This window comes from Lepidochelys olivacea (genome assembly GCF_965140295.1).
Source record: "Lepidochelys olivacea isolate rLepOli2 genome assembly, chromosome: 11".
NCBI lineage: Eukaryota > Metazoa > Chordata > Testudines > Cheloniidae > Lepidochelys > Lepidochelys olivacea.
In genome coordinates, this window is record NC_140421.1 from 32,135,876 (window position 1) to 32,162,211 (window position 26,336).

The window sequence follows — 26,336 nt, forward strand, 5'->3', positions numbered from 1 at the left end:
GTCTTTTTCTGGAATAAGAAAAGCAAGACCAGCACACCTTTCATCAAAGGTTGAATCTTTAAAAGAAAAACTAAATAAATAACTATGTAATTATTTAATAGGTAAGAATTACTATGAGTATACTATCAAAACAGTTTGTCAAGATCTCTGTAGAAATTGAGAGGAAAGAAATTCAAACCACAGGAATCTAAGGTTTGCTTGATTCCAGCTGTTTGGATGAGTTACTAGTACTGGCAGGCTGGAGCTCCCAGATAGAGTGCTCTGGTCTGTTGCTGAGGGAAACCAGAGTTAGATGTGGTAAGGTGGCAGGCTTAACTAAGCCACTTTTGCACATGCAGTCAAGCAAGACAAAAATATACAAATTTAGAATCTTCCTGCTACTCTGACAATACAATTAACAAATTTCAGTTACTTGGAAATCCAGTTACCTGGATTTGAGGGGTTTGTGAGAGGACTTCTACACGTCCAAATTCTTTCTAGTGGTGAACAGTCATTAATAAGCTATTTTCTTAGATTGGTAAGATTTTTTTGGAGCTGGGACTGCCATTTTACTATACATCTTGCCAAGCCTAATGGGACCTCAGCTTGTTTGAGATCTCATCTAGGCATTTCTTCAGTAGCAATGTTTTAGTAATAATTGGTGAACTGGATCTGCAGCAAAGGAGTCTGAAATGTCTCTGTATGGGTGTAATACAGCCTTTAGAACAGTGGTGGGCAACCTGCAGCCCATCAGGTTAATCCTCTGGCAGGCTGCGAGACAGTGTTTACATTGACCGTCCTCAGGCACAGCTGGCCGCAGCTCCCCATGGCCGCAGTTCGACGTTCCTGGCCAATGGAAGCTGCAGGAAGCTGCGATGGCTGCAGGGACGTGCTGGCCACCCTTCCTGCAGTTCCCATTGGCCAGGAACGGCAAACTGTGGCCACTGGGAGCTGCGGGCGGCCATGCCTGCGGATGGTCAATGTAAACACTGTCTCATGGCCCGCCAGCGGATTACCATGACAGGCTGCAGGTTGCCCACCACTGCTTTAGAATGTCTCCATTTGCTGTAAAAAGGACAGGTCTAATCTGTCAATGATATTCAGGCCACTGAAACACCTGTGCTTGAGAAAGATTTTCTTTTAGGATTCTAGGATAAATTTCAACTAGATCTGGATGTAATTCATATCTCATTCTCATAACTTCCTGTTTAGCTTCATTATTTCATTTTCCTCTGGAATGTCTTGGCCACTTTGTGAAAGATAATGCAAATAGAGTACTGGAATGCCATTTGTTTAGTAATGTATAATTTTCTTATCAATACATTGTTACGTGACATCTTGTTTCTCATCTGTTTGAAACTTATTATCGTCTATTCTGAACTTGATTTTTTTTTTAAATTATTTTAATATTTAGTCTTTGGGATTTTTTTTTATTTTGACACTTCATACTTTGCCTAATCCTGCTGTCTCATTACTGTGACGGTATGATTTTTTATTTATTTTTTTTTTTTTTATTTCATGGATCCATATATAAAATATATTCATATATTATGGATCCATATATAAAATATATTTTTTATTGTTGTCTCTCATTTTGTCCAGAAATTCCATCCTGGGCCTGCAATACCGTCCCAACAAAAGCTTTGTTCTATAAAAGATTTGTCTTGATGAAATGGCATTTTCCAGTAAAAATAATTGTCAAAAAATTCCTGACCAGCTCTACTTTACAAGTGCTTGACTTTGTACGTATAACGTTATTTAGGTTGCAGATTTCCCTAACCCTTTTAAAGGAAAAAGGCAAAAACAAATGCTATTTGTTACAACCCCCTCTGTCATGCATCACCAGGGTTTAAACCTTGAATCTTCAGCATTGCAGCACAGACTGCCATCACTTGAGCTACAGGAGCTAAATTAGGTGACAGCAGAAAAAAGCTGTTATCTAAAAGTGGGAGAGGTGGGCCTTTGGAACCATGTGTCAGGTTTTGTCGTGACTGGATAGAAATTCTAGTCTGGCTTTTCTCTCCTTAATCCGAGAACTGGAGGATTCCTACCCAGTGTGGTGTCTTGAGGTGGGGAGGAGGTAGGCTACTGGGGATGTGTGTGTTTCCAGAGGTGTATTTGTGGGGTGTTTGGCCTGGCTCTTTCACCTTTTTAGAAAGTTCATTTTCAGTTATTTTGGCAGATTGCCAACATTTTCATAAGGCATGCAAGAAACAGAAAGGATTTCTTTTTTCAAGAATTTATCTCAGCCAGACTTTAATGTAATTTCATGGGGCACATGAAAGATACATCTCAAGCCCTAGGACCTTGTTCCTGTTGAATGTCAAAGGCCTCCTACAGACTTAGGTGTTAAAGATTCTCAAAAAAGTTGTAAGAATATTCTGTAATGGAAAATGTTGGGCAACCTAAATAGAGGCGTCACTATCAGCTCCGCCTACAGTAAGTACAACATCAGAGTTTGAAAATGACGAAGAGTTAATCTTTAACTTTGGTTGCAAAAAAAAAAAAAAACAAGTTGATCAACTTAAAGATGCCCTTTAAAGGAGAAGAGGATATAGTGATGCAGAAAAGAAGGTGTGGTGAAGAGCAGAGTGAGAAAAGGAAATGCATAGCTAAGTGAAACAATTGGCCAGATCAGTTGGGTAGGGCATGTCTGCACATAAAACTTCCTGCGGGTTTTGTGTACCCATGTTAAGTGACCTACAACAAATTTTGCATGAATAGAGTATATGCACCATGCTTTTATCCTGCAACTAAGGTAGTTATGCCTCATATCATTGCTACCACACAACACAATGTTGTTTTGAAAAAAAGCACTCAGCATTCTGGTCAGACCTTATGGTGCATTTCTCCACTTGTGTGCTGTATGCATTCTGAGATCTACTCTATTCTATTCTGCTGCCACATTGTGGGATACCTACAGGAAAGCAGCTTCCTTGAAGATCTGTGCCAAGCTCGCGTCAGAGTTGCAACAGCAGACCACCTACATGAGAACTCCCCTTAGTGTGCAGACATGCATGACTGTTGCTGTCTAGAAGCTTGCCACACCTGATGCTACTGGTTAGTAGCTAAACATTTTGGGGTTGGTAAAACAAGTGTCAGAGCTGTTGTGGAGGTGTGTGGTGCTAGCAATAAGGTGATTTTCCCCTCTACTCCGGTGATTCTTCCCTTCCCCGTGACGCCAAATCTTAAGGCTGGGAAATGCATAGAAGGTTATTAACGGATTTGCAGACTTGGGGTTCACCAATTATATTGGGTCATTGATTGGACACTTGCCTATTCTTTAACCACGCACCCCACCAGGCCTCAGAATTCATCAGTAGAAAAGGGTATTTTTCTAATATTAATGTGAAGTGGTCTGGAAAGGTCCGTAACACCAGGATCTTCAAAAACTCTGGACTGTCTTTTGCAATGCAAAAAGGAATTTTGCTCCTGTGGTCTTTATGAATAGTGTTTAAATTATATGCTGAGTAGTTGCAGAATTACTGTGATGGTGTATCTGGAAGACTGAAAAGTAGATGCAGGATCCTGATGTGGAGACTTAGAAACGTTGTTGTCATCTTAGGATAGCTGCTTGCTGTGTTTTGCTCAGCCTTTGAGAGCCAGGGAAAGAGCCTTGCAAATGGATGACAGCAGGAGATGAGTCAATTTGGTGAAAACTTTCCACAGCCATATTAGAGGCTTCTGCAAAATGATACAAAGACAGGGACACAGTGAGGAATGCATTGTACCCATACTTCAAGTCTAGGTGCCACTTTCAAAAGTACATACGCTCTTTGCGTAAGAAATTTATCAGCATTACTGAATGTGTCTTGTGTACATGTATTAAATACAATGACTGAATCATGATGTGTGTGCTGTAACATTTATTTTTGAGGTTTTAGTGCACTTTGTGGGAATTTTGATAGCGCTTGTAATCTTGTGTGTGTGTTATTTGTTTTTGGTACATGTGGTTGTTGTGATCATGATGCTGTACTTTTCAATGAATTGTGCAAGATTTGGAACAATGAGTGTAAGCACATTTTCACTACTTCATTAACCAAGAATACACCAAGATGAACACTGTGAGCTTTAAAAAAAATTATAAAAAATTCATAAAGCTGTGCAAAAGTAGGTTTCAAGGCCACGTATTCCAAGATGGTTGTTTGCCTCCCATCATCCCTAGCAGCTGTGTCTGTGAGGTGCTAACCATTTCCTTTATCAGTCTCTCTCTCTCTTCTTCTCTCCCCTCCCCCCCCTCCCCATCTGGTGGTATGGAGAAAAAGAACAAGTTATTTTTTGAATTGTAGTCTCCATGCCAAAACTCCATTTCTTTTGGTTCTTCCCAGTCTTGAGTGAGCTTGAAGATGGTAAGACATTTACAATATTTTCTTCCTTTTTAGGAGCCCCCAGCCCTGTGGTGTGAGGTGGATAGCAGGGAAGAGTTTGGTCTGCAAACTTGGGGAATGGAGTACTAAATTCTAGATGGGCTGTGAGTTACTGGGGAGAAGGTGGTAGCTAACTAAAGAGGGGGCGGCAGCAGCAGGCTAGTAATTGCATGTGAACTTCTGTACTCTGTCCGTACTTTGGAGGATGTTAACCTGAGCTGTGTCCCCAAAAGACAGAGTACTCTGTTCAAAAATTCATTGAGCAAACTGGGAAGATATGCTGTGATGCTGTTTGCTTGGATGGTTCCTCCCAGAGCTGGTGCAGGAGTGGACAGGAACCACAAGGTACTTGGGTAGTGCCGAGAGAGCTGCTTTGCTGTGCAGTCTCGTTGCCAAGTTAGAGCACTATTTGTGCCTTTTCTCATATTTAACCCCATGGATAAGCATAAAGTACACAGCAAAATAAACAACATTCTTCAGTAACTCAAAGCGTGGCCAAATTCTTTAAAATATCGTTCTTTTAGGAAATATCTGTGCAGCATGATTTGGCGATTCAACTTATAATGACTCATGTTTGTTCAAAACTAAGTGCATTAATGACACTGAGAGCCAGAAACATGAATTTTTTTGCTTTTTCTTTTCTGAATTTACTGCTAGAGTAAAAGTCCATTTCTTCAAATAGTTTCCCATCTGGTGCTGCCATTATGTTAGAGGGAAGAGGGTGTTAACCATGCAGATGAGAGACCAATAAGCACCATGCTGGGGAATGTGGTGGGGAGAGCAGTACACAGCAAACTGAAGTGGTCTTTCTGTGTTTGCATATTTATAGAAATAAAGGTGTGGAGAGTTTGTACAGTCTCTGCCGCAGCCATCATTTTGAGTAGTGGGTAGGTGTCGGAGTGGTGTTAAAAGCCTACGAGAGAGAGAGAGAGTGAAGGAAGTTAGCCCAATATGGGCTATGAATTCTACAGCAGCTGGAATTGCAAAAGACAGAACCTGGCTGGGTGCCACCATTTAGACAGAGATGTGATACTGATCAGGATGACACCCGGGACAGTGGAGGGCACACAGGTAAACAGACATGATCACTCAGCTAGCCAGTTAAAGCAGTATGGGATGCTAATAGGAGGACTTGGCCAAGGGGCAACTATTCATTTTGGGATGGGTATGCATCCACATCTACTTTGCTGAAGGTAATCTCATCCCACATCTCAGCAACCCACTTTCAAAGTGGGTTTAATAATGCATATTAAAAAACCAGATGATTCATAACAAAAAAATTGTCTGTGGTCACAAGGCACTTTAATATGAAATAGCTCAAGTTGACCTGCAACAAATTTCAAGTGTAAGCAAGCCCAAAAAAGAGCAGTTGATCAAACTGGTAACACGGTATTCAAATAGGTTGAATCTAACAAACAATCAGTTGCTCAAGAATAAATGGGAAGGAGGAAGAAATACGAACAACTTGTTGGACCCTGTCTTGTATTAATTCTCTTTTCGTGAGGTTGTCTGGTGCTACAGAAATTGGCACCAGTTAAGTAAGTACTTTTTCTCCAAGTGGGAGAGCTTTGTCTAGTGAATTGCCATAAGAAATCACAAATGACAAAGGGAGACTGACAAAAATTAACCTTTTTTTCCTCTCTATTTTATGGGTTGTTGAAAGTTACTCCTGCTGGTGATTTTACAAATTTTGCAAGCTTCCCTTCACTAGAGATGCAGATTTGGAACAGCAGAAAGCTGAGTTACATTAATATTAATTATACAATACATGGTCTGAGATATAGTCAGCATGCTGCTAATACCCAAGTCTGTATTATCTTTGTGCTGGTGAGTCAGTCTGCATGATCTCATTTTTTGGTCAAAGCTTGCAGACGGTGAGATGGTTAGTCTTTGTTCGATAGGACTGCAGAATTAAATATCTTGTGGGGAAGAGGAATCACTAAACAATGTTTCTGTTCTGTGGTGGCTTTATTTAATTGAAGACTGCCATAGCCACAAGTATAAAAAGTAGGCAACTAGGGCTCAGTTTTAATGGAAGTAGTACCTGGAAGTACAAGTTTTTGCAGCAATCAGGATTGGTATTTTTAATCTTTTTAATATGTGCAAGGATAAATACATGGAAAGGATTTCAGAAATGCCTGCCCTTGTGACCTCCTGAAAGCTTTCTATGAAATGTGCTTCTTGCAGAAGCTCAATAAAACTAGCACAGCCCACCTACTGCACGGAAATGATAGTAAGTTCACTGAGCATTAGTAATTCTAATTACCAAATTGGTTATAGGCTGTAGTATATAGCTAATATCAATCAAGGTGGGAATGAAGACTTTTTTGTATATGTGTAGGGAGAGGAGCATCTCTTTCTGTTTGGTCTCGATTTCATTTGCTTTGTTTTGGTAAATTGACTTAGCTGCTAATTTGGTACTTGCTTTTATTTATGTTTTAAACTGCCTAGATGACTGTGGACATATGGCACCAATATTAGAATCATAGAATCATAGAATATCAGGGTTGGAAGGGACCCCAGAAGGTCATCTAGTCCAACCCCCTGCTTGAAGCAGGACCAATTCCCAGTTAAATCATCCCAGCCAGGGCTTTGTCAAGCCTGACCTTAAAAACCTCTAAGGAAGGAGATTCTACCACCTCCCTAGGTAACGCATTCCAGTGTTTCACCACCCTCTTAGTGAAAAAGTTTTTCCTAATATCCAATCTAAACCTCCCCCACTGCAACTTGAGACCATTACTCCTCGTTCTGTCATCTGCTACCATTGAGAACAGTCTAGAGCCATCCTCTTTGGAACCCCCTTTCAGGTAGTTGAAAGCAGCTATCAAATCCCCCCTCATTCTTCTCTTCTGCAGGCTAAACAATCCCAGCTCCCTCAGCCTCTCCTCATAACTCATGTGTTCCAGTCCCCTAATCATTTTTGTTGCCCTTCGCTGGACTCTCTCCAATTTATCCACATCCTTCTTGAAGTGTGGGGCCCAAAACTGGACACAGTACTCCAGATGAGGCCTCACCAATGTCGAATAGAGGGGAACGATCACGTCCCTCGATCTGCTCGCTATGCCCCTACTTATACATCCCAAAATGCCATTGGCCTTCTTGGCAACAAGGGCACACTGCTGACTCATATCCAGCTTCTCGTCCACTGTCACCCCTAGGTCCTTTTCCGCAGAACTGCTGCCTAGCCATTCGGTCCCTAGTCTGTAGCTGTGCATTGGTTTCTTCCGTCCTAAGTGCAGGACCCTGCACTTATCCTTATTGAACCTCATCAGATTCCTTTTGGCCCAATCTTCCAATTGGTCTAGGTCCTTCTGTATCCTATCCCTCCCCTCCAGCGTATCTACCACTCCTCCCAGTTTAGTATCATCCGCAAATTTGCTGAGAGTGCAATCCACACCATCCTCCAGATCATTTATGAAGATATTGAATAAAACCGGCCCCAGGACCGACCCTTGGGACACTCCACTTGATACCGGCTGCCAACTAGACATGGAGCCATTGATCACTACCTGTTGAGCCCGACAATCTAGCCAGCTTTCTACCCACCTTATAGTGCATTCATCCAGCCCATACTTCCTTAACTTGCTGACAAGAATACTATGGGAGACCGTGTCAAAAGCTTTGCTAAAGTCAAGAAACAATACATCCACTGCTTTCCCTTCATCCACAGAACCAGTAATCTCATCATAAAAGGCGATTAGATTAGTCAGGCATGACCTTCCCTTGGTGAATCCATGCTGGCTGTTCCTGATCACTTTCCTCTCATGCAAGTGCTTCAGGATTGATTCTTTGAGGACCTGCTCCATGATTTTTCCAGGGACTGAGGTGAGGCTGACTGGCCTGTAGTTCCCAGGATCCTCCTTCTTCCCTTTTTTAAAGATTGGCACTACATTAGCCTTTTTCCAGTCATCCGGGACTTCCCCGGTTCGCCACGAGTTTTCAAAGATAATGGCCAGTGGCTCTGCAATCACAGCCGCCAATTCCTTCAGCACTCTCGGATGCAACTCGTCCGGCCCCATGGACTTGTGCACGTCCAGCTTTTCTAAATAGTCCCTAACCACCTCTATCTCCACAGAGGGCTGGCCATCTCTTCCCCATTTTGTGATGCCCAGCGCAGCAGTCTGGGAGCTGACCTTGTTAGTGAAAACAGAGGCAAAAAAAGCATTGAGTACATTAGCTTTTTCCACATCCTCTGTCACTAGGTTGCCTCCCTCATTCAGTAAGGGGCCCACACATTGGCTTTCTTCTTGTTGCCAACATACCTGAAGAAACCCTTCTTGTTACTCTTGACATCTCTGGCTAGCTGCAGCTCCAGGTGCGATTTGGCCCTCCTGATAACATTCCTACATGCCCGAGCAATATTTTTATACTCTTCCCTGGTCATATGTCCAATATTCCACTTCTTGTAAGCTTCTTTTTTATGTTTAAGATCCGCTAGGATTTCACCATTAAGCCAAGCTGGTCGCCTGCCATATTTACTATTCTTTCGACTCATTGAAATTATTATTATTAAATATTATATTATAATATAATATATAAATATTATATTATTATTAAAACTACACAATCTGCATATATTATATAATCTTCTTCAGTTATTCATTTAACCCACTGATATAGACAACCTAACTAAGTACTTTGATTTGAAAGGTTGCTGGAGGAGGGCAATGGCTCTAGGATTCACAATCTCTTAGTTGGGTCAATCATATCCCACTTAATGTGCAAATAGCCTTTGAATGAATAATTACTTCTGGCTAATGCACTTTTACTAACTCTTCACTTCTACTGTGGATCTCATAATATCTGATGTTTTAAAAGACCCAGCTCCTGGAAACAAATGATTAAATGGGAATCATAGATTGCCATTTTTTAAAAAAAATATGTTTCTAGTCCTCATTGTCACAGAGAAAAGGTTACATATATGACCAAATTGTACTCTGTGATGTGGTGTACAAACCCCACACTGAGCAGCAAGGGCTTAAGGGCTCATTTGGGGCTCAGACAGCCCTGCCCCGCCAAACCAGCAGCAAATTCTCCATCTGCTGGAGGAATTAAAAGGCAGCAAATTAGCTCAATTGGTGAGCAATGCTGAAGGTAAACAGACCTGCAGCCCACGGCTCCAGGAGAGCAGAGTGAAACCTAAAGGCTCTGATGCAGCTGCCTAAAGGAGCCCTCGATGAGGAAAGGGGGGAACCTTCGTCGAGACAAGAAGAGAGGGAAGTATTCTGTGGCCCTAGACAGTTGCTACTCCCTCTTGCTTTCTTGGGATTTGGATTTTCCCATCAGGTGAAGGCCTTGGACTGAGGTGACCCCGGCGGGGAGACAAGAGGAAGAGGCCCAGGGAAGACAGCCTTAAATAGTCTTGGTTGCCAGGTTACTGGTAGCTAAAAGGGCCCTGGGTCAGAGCTCAGTAGAGTGGGAGGGCCCTGGTTCCCCTCCCCATAACCCACCTGGTAGTCTGGCGTTGTGGCTATGACCACCAGGCCACGCGTCCCAACCAGACTCTGAGCGGAGACCATTAAATACCACAAAAATATCAAAATCCAGAAGGCAAATAGTAAGAACCTAAAATTTGATTTAAAAAAAACCCCTCATGATTATTTGGGTTTTACTCATGACTTTTTAACATTTGATGTTGGCAACTCACACAGTATCAATGGGAACTGAAACACTATAGTAGTATTCCCTTTTTTCTGTACTGACACTTTCAGCATAGAAAAACAATTAATACAATAAAAATAGTGCAACAACAATTGTTCTTCTTTAATCTGATTACTAAACACTTCGGTCTATACTAATTCGCTTCAAGCAGCAATCCCTTCTTTGTTTCTTATTGCCAAAGAATATAATACTATAATAAAATATAGTGCATATATGTAACATGTTTTTCCCCACTCATCCCATCTTCATTTCAACTTCTGATGTTACTTCAGTTTAGATGCGTTACGTTACCATTGCTGTAAATACCGTTAATATCTGTTTTTACTTTTAAACAATCCAGATTATTTTAGTTAGTTTCTACATGGTTTTAGTTACAGCACTTCTAGAACTTTAACTTCTGTGGAAGTTGCTACATACAATATTAAAGACCATCATGTACTAATGTTTCTGGCTTTTTTCTAAACTTGAAAAGGTAAGCAAAAGTATTCTGTTTCACCAGAAGCAGATTAGTATCATATAAAAAGTTTAAAAGTCTTCGGTTTTACATTTCTACTTTCCACATCTTTCTCTTCTAATTTTTCTTAATTATTTTAATTTCTTTAAGGTTTTTTTAAAATCACAGAATCTAGCTCATACATTTGTGAAAGTTTATCTTGGACAAGATACTCTTCTGTCCTACAGTTGGTAGTCAAGTATAGGGAATGCATACAATTTAAGAGGATGCATTTAGGAATAGTTATTTAAAAGTGAAAAATGGTTCTTTCAAAAGTGCAAATTCTACAAGGATTACAAAGCGAAGGAAAAAACCACATTCAGAATCTATATCTGTCCAGTTAAAACTAACATTTCACAAGAGTTAACTTGCACATTAACTAAAACGCGCCTCTTAAAGGAAAAAAAACTTTTGAGGGTTATACTAGCATACACTAAAAGTATGCTGCTTGTACACATTTGCCATTTCTTATACCTTACTTACACAGTCTTGCATAGATAATCCTTTTTCCTTTAAGCAAGAGTTAAAGGTTGAATCAGCAGGCAAGAGAGAGATGATGTGATTAAAAACTGACCAGGAATTCAGGAGTATTGTGATCAGTGCCTGGCACTGCCGCAAGTTTTTTTATGAAGCCCAAGGTTTGTCCTCTGTAAAAAATGAAGATATTTATCTACCTTTATATAGGGTGGTGGTTGAGGTTTAATTCATTAAATGTTTGTAAAGCATTCTGAGAGCCTAGACTAGAAGGAGCTATAAGAATGCAGGGTATTAATACAACTATGCATAAAACCTTGTTTGCTCTGGAAAAGAATTCAGCAAGTTAATTCTCACTTCTTTTTGTTGTTGTTGTTCTTGCTTGTGAAGGAAGATGGGAGCACCATATGCAGATGGCACAGCAATATATATTGATTATTTAGAACATTTACTTATAAAAGTTGATTTCTTGAATGATATGTCTCCTGTACATTTAACGTTTTATTTATGGTGTGTTACTGGATGCTTACTTTGGTACTGTTCATACTGATTAACTTTTTTAACTAAAAAAATATAATTCTCATTCCTTAATAGTATCTTTTTTGTCTTCAGCCTTTTAGACCATACCGTTCCATTGATCATGAGGCTTAGAATTTTTGAGTTCTAATCCCAGCTATGCTACACGGTCTCACTGTGTATAGGCCTTGGGCAATTCACCTAATTTGCAAAGAGAAATTTGCAGTTTTTCTTTCTGCAAAATGTGTGCATTAATTATTCATTAATAATTAAAGAGCCCTGTGAGTAGTACTTTGTAGTTGTAAAATACTCTTGGAACATGCTGCTTTTTATTATTATTCAGTGTTGAAAAGTGCAAGTGTGATTAAATTTCCAATGGTCCTATACTTGTTTGATGTTAACTTTAGCTGTTCAGCATTTATTTGATAATAAAAATTGCTTGCATTGGCTCTCTCTACTTGGTACCATAAAGCAGTATTTTTCTAAGCATTTTAAAGCACTTTTTAAAGCTTTGTCTGAAATGTTTTCTTTGTGACCTAACATCACAACATTCCAGTTTAAAATTGGTAGAGAAGCACAGTGTTGATAGCAATACATGCAGATAGTCAGAATGTGAAAAATTCTCTAGGTTTTTCATGTTAAACCTTTGACAAAAAGCCTGAAAGAAACCTACAGAAGTAAAGTCTATGCCAGAAGACTTGCATTTACTTAAACACCGCCAGCTGAAAATATTAACTAGTTAAATGTTGTTTGGTTGTAGGCAATATGCCAGCTCCTGAACAGACCCCATTAGTGGAGGAGGGGCTGCAGCAGACCACCCAGGAAACCTCCACAGGCCCAGGCATGGAGCCAGAGACTACTGCCACTACCATTCTAGCTTCTGTAAAAGAGCAGGTATTTTTATTTTCTTCTGTATCAGTTCAGAAGTATACTGTGCTTTTCAGAATTAAGCATGTTCTACTCTTCGTTTATGTTTTGTTTCCTTGATCCATTCCAACTCAAGAATTTCTAAAAGATGTTTCTTTTCCTACTCGTCGGGGACTTCTGCTCCACCGGGCACACACAATTTATGTGCCCCACAAAATTTTTTTTTCTATGCAGAATAATACATTCTGCTGGAGAGGCGCTTCAGTTACCCCATTTGCCCTGCAGGGCTGCTGTGGTGCTAGAAGAGAGGGCAGCTGGCTCACGAGCCAAAGCAGCCAGCCACAGAGAGGGAGAGAGCAGAGACTGCTTTTCTCACAGCAACATGCCTTCAGGGCCGGGTGAGGGGGGATGGACAGAGCTGGCCACATGGGGTTGCTGGGGGGGGGGGGGGGAGTCACATAGACTTGGGTTCAAAAGGGCTAGGGCGGGGTACAGACTGGGGCAGGGGCACAGGAGCTAGTGGAGTGACCGCATTGAGCCAGGGGCTGAATGGAAGGGGGGTGCAAGGGCACATGGGAAGGGGGGGTTGCTTTACCAAGTCTGAGGTCAGTCTAACGAGATAAATCAATTAACAGCAGGATACCAAGGGAGAAAAAATAACTTTTGAAGTGGTAAGAGAGTGGCCCATTACAGACTGTTGACAAAAAGTTGTGAGTAACAGGAGGGAGAAATTAGTATGTGGGAAATTAAGTTTAGCTTTTGTAATGACCCAACCACTCCCAGTCTCTATTCAGGCCTAATCTGATGGGATCCAGTTTGCACATTAATTCCAGTTCTGCAGCTTCACGTTTGAGTCCGTTTTTGAGGTTTTTTTGTTGAAGAATTGCCACTTTTAAGTCTGTTATTGAGTGACCAGGGAGATTGAAGTGCTCTCCTACTGGTGTTTTAATGTTATGTTTCCTGGTGTCAGATTTGTGACCATTTATTCTTTTGTGTAGAGACTGTCCGGTTTGGCCAGTGTACATGGCAGAGGGGCATTGCTGGCACATGATGGCATATATCACATAGGTGAATGAGCCCCTGATGGTGTGGCTGATGTGGTTAGGTCCTATGATGGTGTCCCTTGAATAGATATGTGGACAGAGTTTGCGCCGGGGTTGGTTGCAGGGTTTGGTTCCTGGATTGGTGTTTTTGTTGTGTGGTGTGTAGTTGCTGGTGAGTGTTTGCCTCAGGTTGGGGGGCTGTCTGTAAGCGAGGACTGGCCTGTCTCCCAAGGTCTGTGAGAGTGAGGGATCGTCCTTCAGGATAGGTTGCAGATCCTTGATGATGCGTTGGAGAGGTTTTAGTTGGGGGCTTTAGGTGACGGCTAGTGACGTTCTGTTACTTTATTGGGCCTGTTTTGTAGTAGGTGACTTCTGGGTACCCTTCTGGCTCCATCAGTCTGTTTCCAGGTTCACTTCTAGGTTCCTTCCCAGCAATTATTTCCTTCTCCCTCAGCTCCTCTGTTACCCCTAACTTCCCCAAGCCTTAGCACTGATTCTGCAGGATGTGTATTGTAGTTTAAATGAATTATTACTCAAAATTCTGTATTAGTATGCCTAGTAAGGATCTATTTGCCAAAAAACATTTTTTGAATCTTTTTTGTCTGTATTGTTGCAGACATACTTGCTGACCGGTATTTTGAAATAAATTACCAAAATAATTGAAACTGGCATGATTATTTTGTGTTATTTTGACAAATAAAATATTCAGAATTTTAAAATATTATGTGCAGAATTTTTAGCACAGAATTCCCCCAGAAAATGTAAACCTCAACAGTGTACATGTCAGAATCTGAACAAGCAGGATACGTGTTCATTTATCCGCAATCAAGAGAAATAGTATAGTAATCTGTACCCATTTTATTTGTACCCTGAAATCTTTTTTGTAAATCAGATTTGAAATTTGGCAAAAAAAGCTAATGGAAAACTTTAAGTATAAAAACCATACGTGTTCCTAATGTAGTTGTGCAGGAATGTTTCAGTAATTTGCAGACAACAGATTTGTTCAGACTTCTTGTGAGTGTCTTGTTTTGTCATATTAACTTCATTTTTTGAGAGGATGGTTTTAACTGTTTGAGCTAGTGATTTGCTTTGAAATTCATAGTTTAGATAAATATTAAAAATGTGAATGCTGTTTTTCCTTTAAACATCTCATATTTATCATCATGCATTGTTCTTGTTAAGGTTTTGTCTACTCTTCTATAAAAGTCAAGGTTTCCAGAATATAATATTTTGCTTGTTTGAAATCAAGTTCAGCATAAGTTTGAATTAGCATTTTGAAAAAAACAAGGGTGTGTTTTGTTTTATTTTTTTAAGAAAACCTTTTAACTTGAATACAGAACTGAAACAATGCTAACATTAATAAACGCAGTAATTGGTTACAGGAACTGATACCTGCAAGGCAGACAGCCCTCTAGTGTGGATTTATACTTACAAAATGCAACCTAGAAATCTTTCTTCTCCGAAAGAAGTAGATTTTTGATAGCTTTATTAAAATATTTTTGTATAAAAAAAAAAACCCCTCAGTATGCAATTCAATTTAAGAACTTTGAATCCAAATAATTATCATAACAGTTGTCATAGTTTGTCCCATGTTAATATTAATCCTTTGCTCTTAGAGTGCTAGGGAGAAGATGTAAAATGAAGAAGATCACTCACTGTTCCAAAAATCCATGTTTTGCAAATTGCAATACCTATGCAAACAATTTTGAGATTATGATGCCAGAGCTGTTTTAACTCAGAATTTCTTTTGGTTTGGTTGACATATGTCTCTACAAGGTTTCCTGCCATTTCTCCTCCCCCCCCCCGCCACAGTTGTCATCCTACTCAGTTGGTTTGGAAAAGAGGGAGAAGCAAAAGGACAAAAAAAAAAAAAGAGAATGTATGGCAGTGATGATGTAAACTGAATATAAACGCACCTCAAGTTCTGTAGCTGCTTTCAAGAAATTGGCTGCGTTAAAGCAATCTTCATTGTTTAATTCTGAAGTTTTTCCTGTACTGTGCCACAGGGAGAAGTCATCCCACCGCATACTTCCAGTACATATTCCTAGTCTGAGCAGAATAAACTTTGACTTACAAATTTATTTAAATGAAATCAGAAAAATGTCCATTCAATTTGCATTGAAGTTGTTTGTGTTATGGCGTTTTCTACCTCTAGGCTGATGGTTCTAATCCAACCCAGAATAGTAGGAACCCGATGTTAATTGTGCCATTTAGTGGTTATCTAGTGATCTATGTGTAATGCCAAGGTGATCTCAGTCCAGTTCTTAGAGGACAGGTACCACCTTACAAATCCTCAACCAGCAAAATTAAAATTAATACTATTGTTTTCAGCTCACCTGTTTGTTTGTCTTAACCCAAGTGCAAGTTTAATAAATATTTTGCTAGAAAAAAGGCAGAAGGCTGTGTGGGCCTGGAAAATAAACTACATTCTCAGCCTTAGAGGTGATCCTAGTCCAGCGGTTCTCAAATTTCATTCCCCGCAAACTCCTTCTGACAACAAAAATTACTAAATGACTCCAAGAAGGGGAACCAAAGCCTGAGCCCAAGCCCAAGACCTGCTACCTGTGGGGGGTTGAAGCCAAAGCCAAAGCCTGAGGGCTTCAGCCCTGGATGAGGGGATCTGAAACCTGAGCTCCACCACCCAGGGCTGAAGCCTTTGGGCTTCAGCTTCAGTCCCTGGCAGTGGGGCTTGGGCTTCAGCGCTGGGTGGTGGGGCTCGGCTGGGTCTAATGCCAGCCCTGGTTACCCCCATTAAAATGGGTCATGTTGCACTTTGGGGTCCCGACCCATGGTTTGAGAACCATTGTCTTTGTTACATTTGATGCCCATTAGCAGAACCCTGTGGAGAAGTTTGCACTGCTGCTGTCTGTGCCTGCTCTGTGAATAAACCAACTTCAGTTTTTAGAGCTGCCAGACCTATACCTTTCGGGAGGACATAATGCACTTAAAAAAACATTAAAGCAGGGAAAGTGATATGAGGCTGCCACAACATTATCTAACTTGCCCAATAATTATATTTGGATACTGGTGCACACAAGTATAAATCCTTCCCCAAACAGTGCTATCATTGAAGACATTCTAAAAACTGGAAATTCTGGAACCATGAGGAAGACACATGACTCAAAACTAGAGATCAGTGAATGAAAATAACTTATTTGGAGATGAGGTAGCTGAGTTGTTGAGGATGTAGATTAAAATGCTGCAGGTTGTGGGTTCAAGTCTCAGTTGCTGTCACACTGAAATGCGACCTTCAGTTCACCTAACTATAAAATGGTACCCTATCCATTAGGTTAGGGAAGTCAAAGGCAGTTAGATATGATGCTGGTCACATTGCTTCCTTGTGTACTATTGGTTATGAAATGGATGTGCCTTAAATATGTCAACCCGAGGAGCCCTTGGCTCTGGAGAACTTTGGCTTTGGCATGCTAAATTATCCAACCCATTTAGACTAATTTAATTTAAATTGTATTATTTCCTGAAAAATACTTTGTATGAATAGATGTGGGGGATTTGGGTTTTTTTAATTGTTTTAAGCCTCATGTTGTCAACCTCTTGGGTCACAAGATATTGGATGGTCAACTTGTCACTGTTAGAGGACTCAGTATTACCATTCAGGATCTCACATCACTAACTTGGGGAAAGCATTTTGCATTTGAAGAGGGGGAAAAAGAAGCCCATTTCTGTGACCAGTTCTTTTTGTTCATTTTTAATGGCAGCTTTTGAAGATGCTCTGAGGTTTGAAAAATTAGTAATTCTTACAAAGATGGATTAGTAGGAATACTGATGTGGTCTAAGATGCATGTTAAGTTCAGTTTGTTACATGGTTCTGTAGTTTAACAAATTCATATCACCGTAGCATATGGTGGGTGGAGATATGTGTATGATGAAGTGGCAGACTTATTTAAATTTTCTTGAAGTTTTGGGTGTTTCAGTTTTGTTTTGTTTAGTATTGTGTCCTGAATACATGTTTGTTTGCTCTGGGACCACTTCTGTAAAGCATTGAGAACCCACTCTGTGACTGATTCTAAATTAACTGAAACTACTCAGGTATAAGTTCTGGTTTCCTTGTGGACAGTTCAGTGAAAACATGCTCAATGGTGATAAAGCATATGTTAAAATATATAAGAATAGGATATAAAATAACTGACAATGTTATGAGATGATATAAATCAGTGGTAATCCTTGTTTGGATACTGTGCTCAGTTCTGGATTCCTCATCTGAAGGCAAAAAAGAACAAGAAATACTCAAGAATTGAGAGTGATTAGAGATATGGAAACACTTCCGTTTGAAAGAATGTCTATTGAATATGGAAGAATGTAGCCAAAGTGAACACTAAATTTCATTTAATGTAAATCAGTTCTAAAGAACAGGGAAGAATTTTAAAAAAGAAGGCAAACTCAATTATCAGCCATCATATAGCTTTTGATATGGCATTGAAAGATTGCTTTGTATGTTCTAGGTTTATAAGGCTAGGTCTTGACAGAGATTATGGTCTCCTTGCATTCCCATTCATTGGGTTAATCATGTATTTCACTGGGGGTTTTTTGTTCTATTTATATGGAAGAGTGCAGATTGAACAGTAGTTTTCTCATTGTAAAAAATGTGTACTATACTAATTCTATACAGTTTTGTATGATCCTCTTCTGTATTTGGATACCCCAAAATAAAATACTATTGTGTATTTGTTCATTTTTACTTTTTAGTGAAACTTATATATGTGGGTTTCCCATGCACAGCTAAACTTGACTACTATTTCATAGGATATTTATCACCACACTTATTAAGGTTTTGTCAGTGCTTACTTCTAAACCCACATATTTTGGACCCTGATACAAATTCAGTCTGCCATAAATTGGTGTACAGATTATTTATCTGGAATAACTGATTTGTTACCTCCTCAAAATTTCAATAATTGCTTCTGCTTTGTAATCATTAGATATAAGAAAAACAAATGGGAACTAAATCCATTTTGTGGCTTCAGATGTTTTTGTTCTGCTATAAGTAAAAAATGTGTTATCTTTCTCTCTTATTAAATTAAGATATTTGGGGTTGAATTCTGTCGTCCATTATGTAGGTGCAGCGCCCACTAATTTAAATGAAAATTGCACCAACTTAATTGGGAATAGAACTGGAACCATGCTGTATTCCCAAACAAACTTCATTAATGTAAAACTAAAGTTTGTGAAGTAATTAGTATACTCTTATGAAAATACAATGCAACAACAAAATTAGGAAAAAAATGATTTGGGGATGATCAGTTAATTTACCTAAACATTCATTTCATGTTACAGTTAGTATATGGGATTAACAATATCATATGAAAAAACATTAGGAGGTGCACAGTTGTGAAGATGCCATGCCAATGATCTTAGAAAGTAGCTTGTAAGTGTTTGCTTTGCAGAGACCATAAACTCTGGTGCAACAAAGACCTTGCTTCTGCAGAGTTTTGAAGCTCCATTGGCCAGTCATTCTGCAGCTTGCCACCTTATCAGTCTTCCTGATAGACCATATGTCTTTCATAGAAAACTTTATATCCCATATACACATATACCCCTGTCAATTCAGCTCCTTGCTGGGCTCATTCCCTATTTTCTGTGAACTTCCCAAGATCCACAGATGGGCTCACCTCCTACATACATCTGAGATGAGCAGGAGAGGAGCGCTACTTCGGTGAGTATTAGGAAGAGCACTGTTTGGGAAAGTGTCTACCTTATGGAGTTCCTAAGCTCAGCAGTGAAGAACTTGAAGCTCTGCAAAACAGCATATCCTGTTTTACAAATATCCTACTTCCTTTCCTCAGTAATCTGGGCTCTGTATATTGTATGAATTCCCTCCAAAACCTCTTTCCACTCAGCTTTCCAAGAACTGAGTTTGACTCCAGGCTTGTCACTCGTATCTTTATGTGGCATATGGCAGCTCTATGCTGAGTTGATCAGACTCCAATTTAGGGGGTGGATGCAGGATACGTCACAGATCCAAAGTTACAAGAAACTCTCTTCATTTATATATACATCTACACAGCTTATTGCATTTTGTGGTGGTACATAGTTGCCTCGAGAGCATCTCCTGTCAGCTGGGTGCAATAGTGCACTATTTCCTTTCTCTGCTCTCAGTGCCCCCTGTTTCCCTCCTCGGGGGGACTTCAGTGGCTCAGCCCTCCAGCTAAGTCACTCAGTTAATAAGTGAATGGATGGACGAACTGCTTCTGGGGTAAAAGGTTCAACAGGGCATGGAGACAAAGCCTGTCCCTATGCCCATATTAATGTCTTTACCCCTATCCCTGGGCTCAGTTCTCAGCCCCTTCTGGGTTAGCTTTAAGTCCATGCCTGCCCTGATATAGTACAGTGCCTCCAGGTCCCTTTGCAGTGTCTTCAACCCCATTCCTGAGCCTTTAAATTCCAGCCCTGTGCTTGGGCTTCTAAACTAAACTTGTCCCCTTCTCAGGGCTTTGGCAACTTTGCCAATGTGGGGACTCAGGCCTGCCCACTGCTCTGGGTCCCAGCCACGTACTGCTTCCTTTTACATGGTTGCTGCTGCTATTCCCTGGGCCGTTTCCCCTCTTGCCCCTTCTCTTCACCCTGACCTCAGGACTGAAGTTCTCAAATCCTCTCCTTCCTTGCTACATGCAAGTATCTCCAGAATCTTCCTTCTGATTAAGCTTGTTCTTGAGCTCCTGTGACCAGCAACAAGCACCCATTCTTGCTCCTCTGGTCCCAGCCAGGAACTGACTAGCTCAAGCCCTGCAGCTTCTTTTAACTGAGCCTGCTGTGCTTTGTCTGTTTCCCTGCAGCCATTCTTGCATTGCCTGGAGGACCCACCTTCACTGCTCCTTTCCTGGGGCAGGGTATGGTAGGACCACAAGGCCTCCAGCAGGGGTATTATACATGCACTGCCCATGTTCGATCTACTCTTTACCTCATCTTTACATTCGTCATTTATCTGTCCGTTGTTATTTTGTTCTTTGTAATGTTTCCCTGGGTATTCCCTCCTCTTATCTTAGGGCATGGCTACACTTGCAGATGTAGAGTGCCGGCAGCTAAACCAGCCCTCAGAGACAGCAGCAGGGAAAGCGCTGCCGTGTGTTTACACTGTCAGCTGCAAGCGCAGTGGTGTGGCCACATTAGCAGCTCTTGCAACGCCACAGAGAGTAGTGCATTTGGTAGCTATCCCAGTGTGCGAGTGATTACAGCATGCTTTTCAAATGGGGGGCTAGGGGTGAAATGTGACAGGGAGTGTGTTGTGTGTATGTGGGAGGAGAGACTGTTTTGGGGGGCCAGAGAGTGTCAGCTGTTCAAAACAGTGACAAGAGTAGCCACTTGACTTCAACGGATTATGGGACATTTCCAGAGGCCAGTCACAGCGCAGTAATGCAACACGTCGTCCACACTGACACCCGGGCATTTCAGCTGGGGTGCAGCAAGCTCTATGCTTCTCGTGGAGGTGGATTACCAGAGAGCTCCAGCTGCATAGTCCAGGCGCTTTAAGTGCCTTGCGAGTGTGGACACCTCAGGAGTTAGGGCTCCCGGAGCTGATTTAATGTACTCTAACTTGCAAGTGTAGCCAAGGCCTTAGCTAGTTCAGACATTCTGTCTCTTAGCTCACTGACCCATTTACCTGTCTTAGTTAGCACAAACATTGTTTTCAGTTTGCTGATCTATTTATCTGCCTAATCCTGTCTTCCAAGAAATGAGGCCTCCCCCATGTTTAATTATTCTCCGAGCATCTTTGAGCTACTTTGGGGTCGGGGCTGACTGACCCTGCTGTTCCCTGTGGTTGACCGACTCGATCACCAGGGAGTTGGGCGCTGGGTGAGTATACAAGTACTCGCCCGTTGTCTGGTCTGCTCTGGGAACCGCCTTGCTCCCCGCTCGGCAGTGTCCACTTCAGGACGCTGCCCTCTGGCAGTGCCCACTACTCCATTCTCACCCCCTTCTGGGGCGGGGGAAAGCAGTCCTTCAGTTTGCAGCTGCCTCAGTGGCCAACCACAACCCCAAAGACTAGCCCATCACCTCAGGGGCAAGTTGCAGTCTGTCTCGGCCACACTCCTCTGGGGCCAGGTGCAGTGCAGGGGGGGAAGTGGGGGACTCAGGCCCACCCGCTACTCTGGGTCCCAATACAGGGACCCTCTAGTGGTAGCCTCTCTCTGCCCTCCTTCTCTCCCCTCTTGTCCACCTATCTTCCCTGGGCCACTTCCCCTTTGGCCCCATGCACCTTCTCGACCCTTTTCTAGCAGGGGCTGAAGCCTGGCAGATAACCAGGGCAGAGCTCTCCTCTGCTCCCCTGAGCCTGCCCAGCACTGATCTATCCAAGGTGCTACCTCCTTGACTCAGAAGTCAGTCCTCCTCCCTTGCTACTCAGGGAGAGACTGCTCTCTCCTTTGCTAGGCAGCCTTTATATAGGGCCCATCCCAGCCCTGATTGGCTGCCTCTCCCTTTGCCCTGATTGGCTCTCCACAGGCCCTTGCTGATTGTCTGATTGGTTTGCTCAGCCTCTCTGGCCTGTTCTAGCCCTTTTTCTCATGGAGTGGGGCAGGGAGCCTGTAGTGGGGCAGTTGCCCAAGTTGGGGGACTCCCTCCAGGAGTGCGATAGGAAGGAGTTCAAGGTGCTAGTGGAGGAAGGGGCAGCAGCTGCTAGGGCATCCCTGCAGGCAGCCTTGGATGCTGCGGACATGGCCACACCATCAATGGCCTCCGCGGTGTCCATGAGACAGGCATTGATGGTGTGGCCATGTCCGCAGCATCCAAGGCTGCCTGCAGGGATGCCCTAGCAGCTGCATGAGAAAAAGGGCTAGAACAGGCCAGAGAGGCTGAGCAAACCAATCAGACAATCAGCAAGGGCCTGTGGAGAGCCAATCAGGGCAAAGGCTCCTGCTCTCTGGGCTGTCCAGCGAGGCACAGTCTTCCATGCAGGATCTCCCATTTGACAGGAAAGCTCTGTTCGCAGAGGAAACAGATACAAGGCTGCATGCATGAAAGACTCCCGCACGACCCTCCAAACTCTGGGCCTCTATGTTCCGTCTCCAGCAAAACCTAAGTTCAAGCCACAGCAGACTCCTGCCCAGGCCGCCCTCCCAAAGTATGAGGCCACGCATAAGAAGAAGAGGGACTATAAGAGGCGCCCTCAGAGGCAGTCTCGGCCTGCCCCCCGAGCCTGGATCCTCCAAGGGTAAGCAGGTGGGGAAAAGGTGTTTTTGATGGGATGCTCGGGGGCACCCTGCCAGTCCTCACCAGGGATCCACCCCCAATAAAGCTACCCTTCTCCAACCGGTTGTGTGCTTTCCTCCTGGAATGGTCGTGGCTAACCTTCGACCGATGGGTCTGCCACACCATCTCCCAGGCTTACACCCTCCAGTTTACTTCCTCCCCACCCAACCATGCCCCACCCCTGTCCCTCTTGGGGGACCCCTCGCACAAAGCTCTGCTCGAGCAGGGGGTGGGGTGGCTCCTAGGACTAGGAATGATAGAGGCGATGCCCGAGGAGTTCATGGGCAATGGGCATTACTCCCGTTATTTCCTTATCCCGAAGGCCAAAGGGGGGCTCAGGCTCATCCTGGCCCTGCGAGGTCTGAACCAGAACATGGTGAAACTCAAGTTCTGCCTGGTTTCCCTGGCCTCCATCATCCCCTCCCTGGATGCTGGGGACTGGTACACTGCCCTCGATCAACAGGATGAGTACTTCCACATCCACATATTCAAGGGGCATAGGCGCTTCCTCCATTTCGTGGTGGGACAGAATCATTACCAATTCACGGTTTACAAAATGCATGTCGGTGGTAGCGGCCTACCTCAGACAGCGGGGGGTCCAGATATTTCCCTATCTGGACAATTGGCTTGTCAAGGGCACCTCCTGGTCACAGTTAAAGGATCACGTGGCACTCCTCCTGTCCACATGCACTGTTTTGGGCCTGTTGGTAAACAACACCAAGTCCACGTGAGTCCCAGTCCAATGCATAGAGTTTATTGGGGTGCTCCTGAATGAAGTGTCGGCCAGGGTCTTTCTCCCACCAGACAGATTCGACACCCTGAAAGGTCCCGTTGACTCAATCACAAGGTTCCTGGTGACAATAGCCAGGGTTTGCCTGCAACTCTTGGGTCACATGTCAGCGTGTATGTACGTGGTCCATCATGCCAGACTCAGGATGAGGCCCCTCCAGCTCTGGTTGGCCTCGAAGTTCTCCCAGGCCACGGACAGGATGGACAGGGTCCTCACTGTGCCGGACTCTGTGATCACCTCACTATGGTGATGGTCCGCCCCAAACAACATGCTTCAAGGGTTCCCATTCAGGGACAGGGCCCCGTCATTGGGGCTGGCGTTGGATCTCGGTTGGGGAGCCCATGTGGGGAACTTTCAGACGCAAAGCCTACAGTCGGCTCAAGACCTGAATCTACATATAAACATCAAGGAGCTCAGGGTGGTGTGGCTGGAGTGCATAGCCTTCCTCTCGCACATGGAGGGCAAGGTAGTCAGGGTCCTCACGGACAACACGGCCTCAGTGTTCTATATCAACAGACAAGGCGGGGCCCAATCCTCGGCCCTCTTCCATGACTTCGTCAGACTGTGGGACTTCTGTATAGCCCACGACAACCACCTGAAGGCCTTCCACTTACCAGGCTCCTGGAACGAGAGGGCAGATAGCTTGAGCAGGGACTTTTCCTTGCAACACGAGTGGTCCCTCCACCTGGAAATGGCCCACTGGCTCTTCCAAAGGTAGGGAACACCCCAGGTGGGCCTATTCACGACTCGGCAGAACCGGCGATGCCCCCAGTTCTGCTCCAGGACGGGTCTGGGGAGGGGCGCTATCTCCGATGCCTTTTTCCTGTCATGGTCAGGCTGGCTTCTCTATGCCTTTCCCCCTTTCCCTCTAATCAGCAGGGTCCTGGAGAAGATAAAGATGGACAAGGCCTGGGTCCTCCTGATTGCCCTGGCGTGGCCCAGGCAGCATTGGTATGGGACCCTCACGGGCCTGGCGGTAGCTCCGCCATAGCCATTGCCGCTCTGCCCGGACCTGCTCTCTCAGGACCAGGACCACTTCCTCCATCCCAACCTAGTGGCACTTCACCTCACAGCGTGGCTGCTCAGTGGTTAGGTGGAGAGGAAAGGACGTGCTCAGAACAGGTTCAGCGCGTCTTCTTGAAAGTAGGCGATCCTCCACTCGCCGTGCTTATTTGGCAAAGTGGTCTCAGTTCTCTAGCTGGGCGGCGGACTAGGGTGTCTCCCCGGTGGCCGCCCCGATCCAGCTTATCCTTGATTACCTCTTCCATCTGAGGGCCCAGGGCCTGTCGCCCTCGTCAGTCAAGGTGCACCTGGCAGCCATATCGGCCTTCCATCCGCTGGTGCCAGGGCACACAGTATTTTCCCATGCTATGACTGGACAGTTCCTTAAGGGTTTGGACCGTCTTTTTCCATATTCTAGATCCCCGGTCCCACAGTGGGACCTAAACCTGGTGTTGGCTTGTCTCACGGGGCCCCCGTTTGAACCACTGGCCACGTGCTCCTGGTCTCGCCTCTCGTGGAAGGTGGCCTTCCTGGTTGCAATCACGTCAGCCAGGCGTGTCAGAGCTCAGGGCCCTGACCTCCAAGCCACCGTGCAGTCTTTCATAAGGACACGGTCCAGCTCCGCCCACACCCTGCGTTCTTCCCGAAGGTGGTCTCCGCCTACCACACAGGTCAGGACATTTTTTCTCCCGGTCCTCCACCCCAAGTCTTATGCGTCCAGTGAGGAGCGCCGCCTCCACACGCTCGATGTGCATCGGGCTCTGGCTTTCTAGCTCAAGTGGACCAAGCCGTTCAGAAAGTTCTCACAACTATTCGTCGCCTCGGCTGAGCGCACAAGGGGCCAGCCAATTTCCACTCAGCAGCTTTCCAATCAGATCACTTTGTGCATCCACTCCTGTTATGAGCTAGTGGGTGTCCCCCTGCCACCCATTGTGAGGGCACACTTGACTCAAGCACAGGCCTCGTGCTTCCTTCGTGGCCCACGTGCCCATCCAGGACACTTGTAGGGCCACCATGTGGTCTTCAGTTCATACGTTCACCTTGCACTATGCGATCGTTCACCAAACCAGGGATGACACCAGGTTCGGCAGGGCTGTCCTCCGTCCTGGGAATTTGTGAACTCCTACCCACCTCCAACAGATATAGCTTGGAATCACCTATTGTGGAATACATATGAGCAATCACTCAAAGAAGAAAAGAGAGTTACCTTTTCCGTAACTGGTGTTCTTTGAGATATGTTTCTCATGTCTATTCCACATCCCACCCTCTGTCAGAGTTGTCTGGCAAGAAGGAACTGAGGATGGGGGGAGTGTACAGTGCCCCTTATACCGTGCCATGGAGCCGCCACTCTAGGGGTCACTAGGAGCACTCCCCTACGGGTACTGCTAGGGGAAAAATTTGCAACACCAGTGCACATGGCGAGCACGCACACCTATTGTGGAATAGACATGAGCAACACCTCTCGAAGAACACCAGTTACGGAAACGGTAACTGTCTTTTAGCATTATTTAACTGTTTAAACTAGTCTGTGCAAGAGATTTTGTTTAGTATTTCGTATTCCTAAGTTTTGAGCATATAAACAAAGCCTTTTCTAAAAATCAGTTAAATCCTTTGAACTCCAAAATGACTTAGCTACTGAACAATTAGCTTTTTAACTGTACTGAAACTTAAATCGTTGAGAGAGGGTTGTAGATTATGATGAACACTTGTTTTCATACTTCAGGGGATTTAAACCTTGCTTTATCTGAAAAACCAAACTCAACCTTACCTATAGAATAATTAGGGAAGCCTCTATAATCAAAGATACTGGGGGGAAGGGAAATTAAAGAGTTAGGCACTGTGGAGTATGGGGTACTGGAGCTAGGGGGAGAGCAAGCTTTCCTGTGGAGCTCCTAAACTTTGCAGTGTACTATTGCCAGAGTAAGGAAAGGCAGGTTCAT

At 43.6% G+C, this 26,336-nt stretch overlaps 1 protein-coding gene across 10 annotated transcripts in view; it reads left to right on the forward strand.

The window, feature by feature from the left end:
- The window catches only part of PKP4 (plakophilin 4), a 241,943-nt gene that overhangs the window by 49,752 nt on the left and 165,855 nt on the right, over positions 1–26,336 (forward strand). For 7 of the 10 annotated variants that reach the window (XM_084642560.1, XM_084642567.1, XM_084642566.1 and 4 more), the window contains exon 2: positions 12,251–12,384. The exons of the other annotated variants lie outside the window; for them this stretch is intronic. In XM_084642560.1, the coding sequence (XP_084498686.1) occupies positions 12,256–12,384 (129 nt within the window). In that variant the 5' untranslated portion in view covers positions 12,251–12,255. The remainder of the gene's footprint in view (positions 1–12,250; positions 12,385–26,336) is intronic. 10 annotated transcript variants of the gene reach the window in all.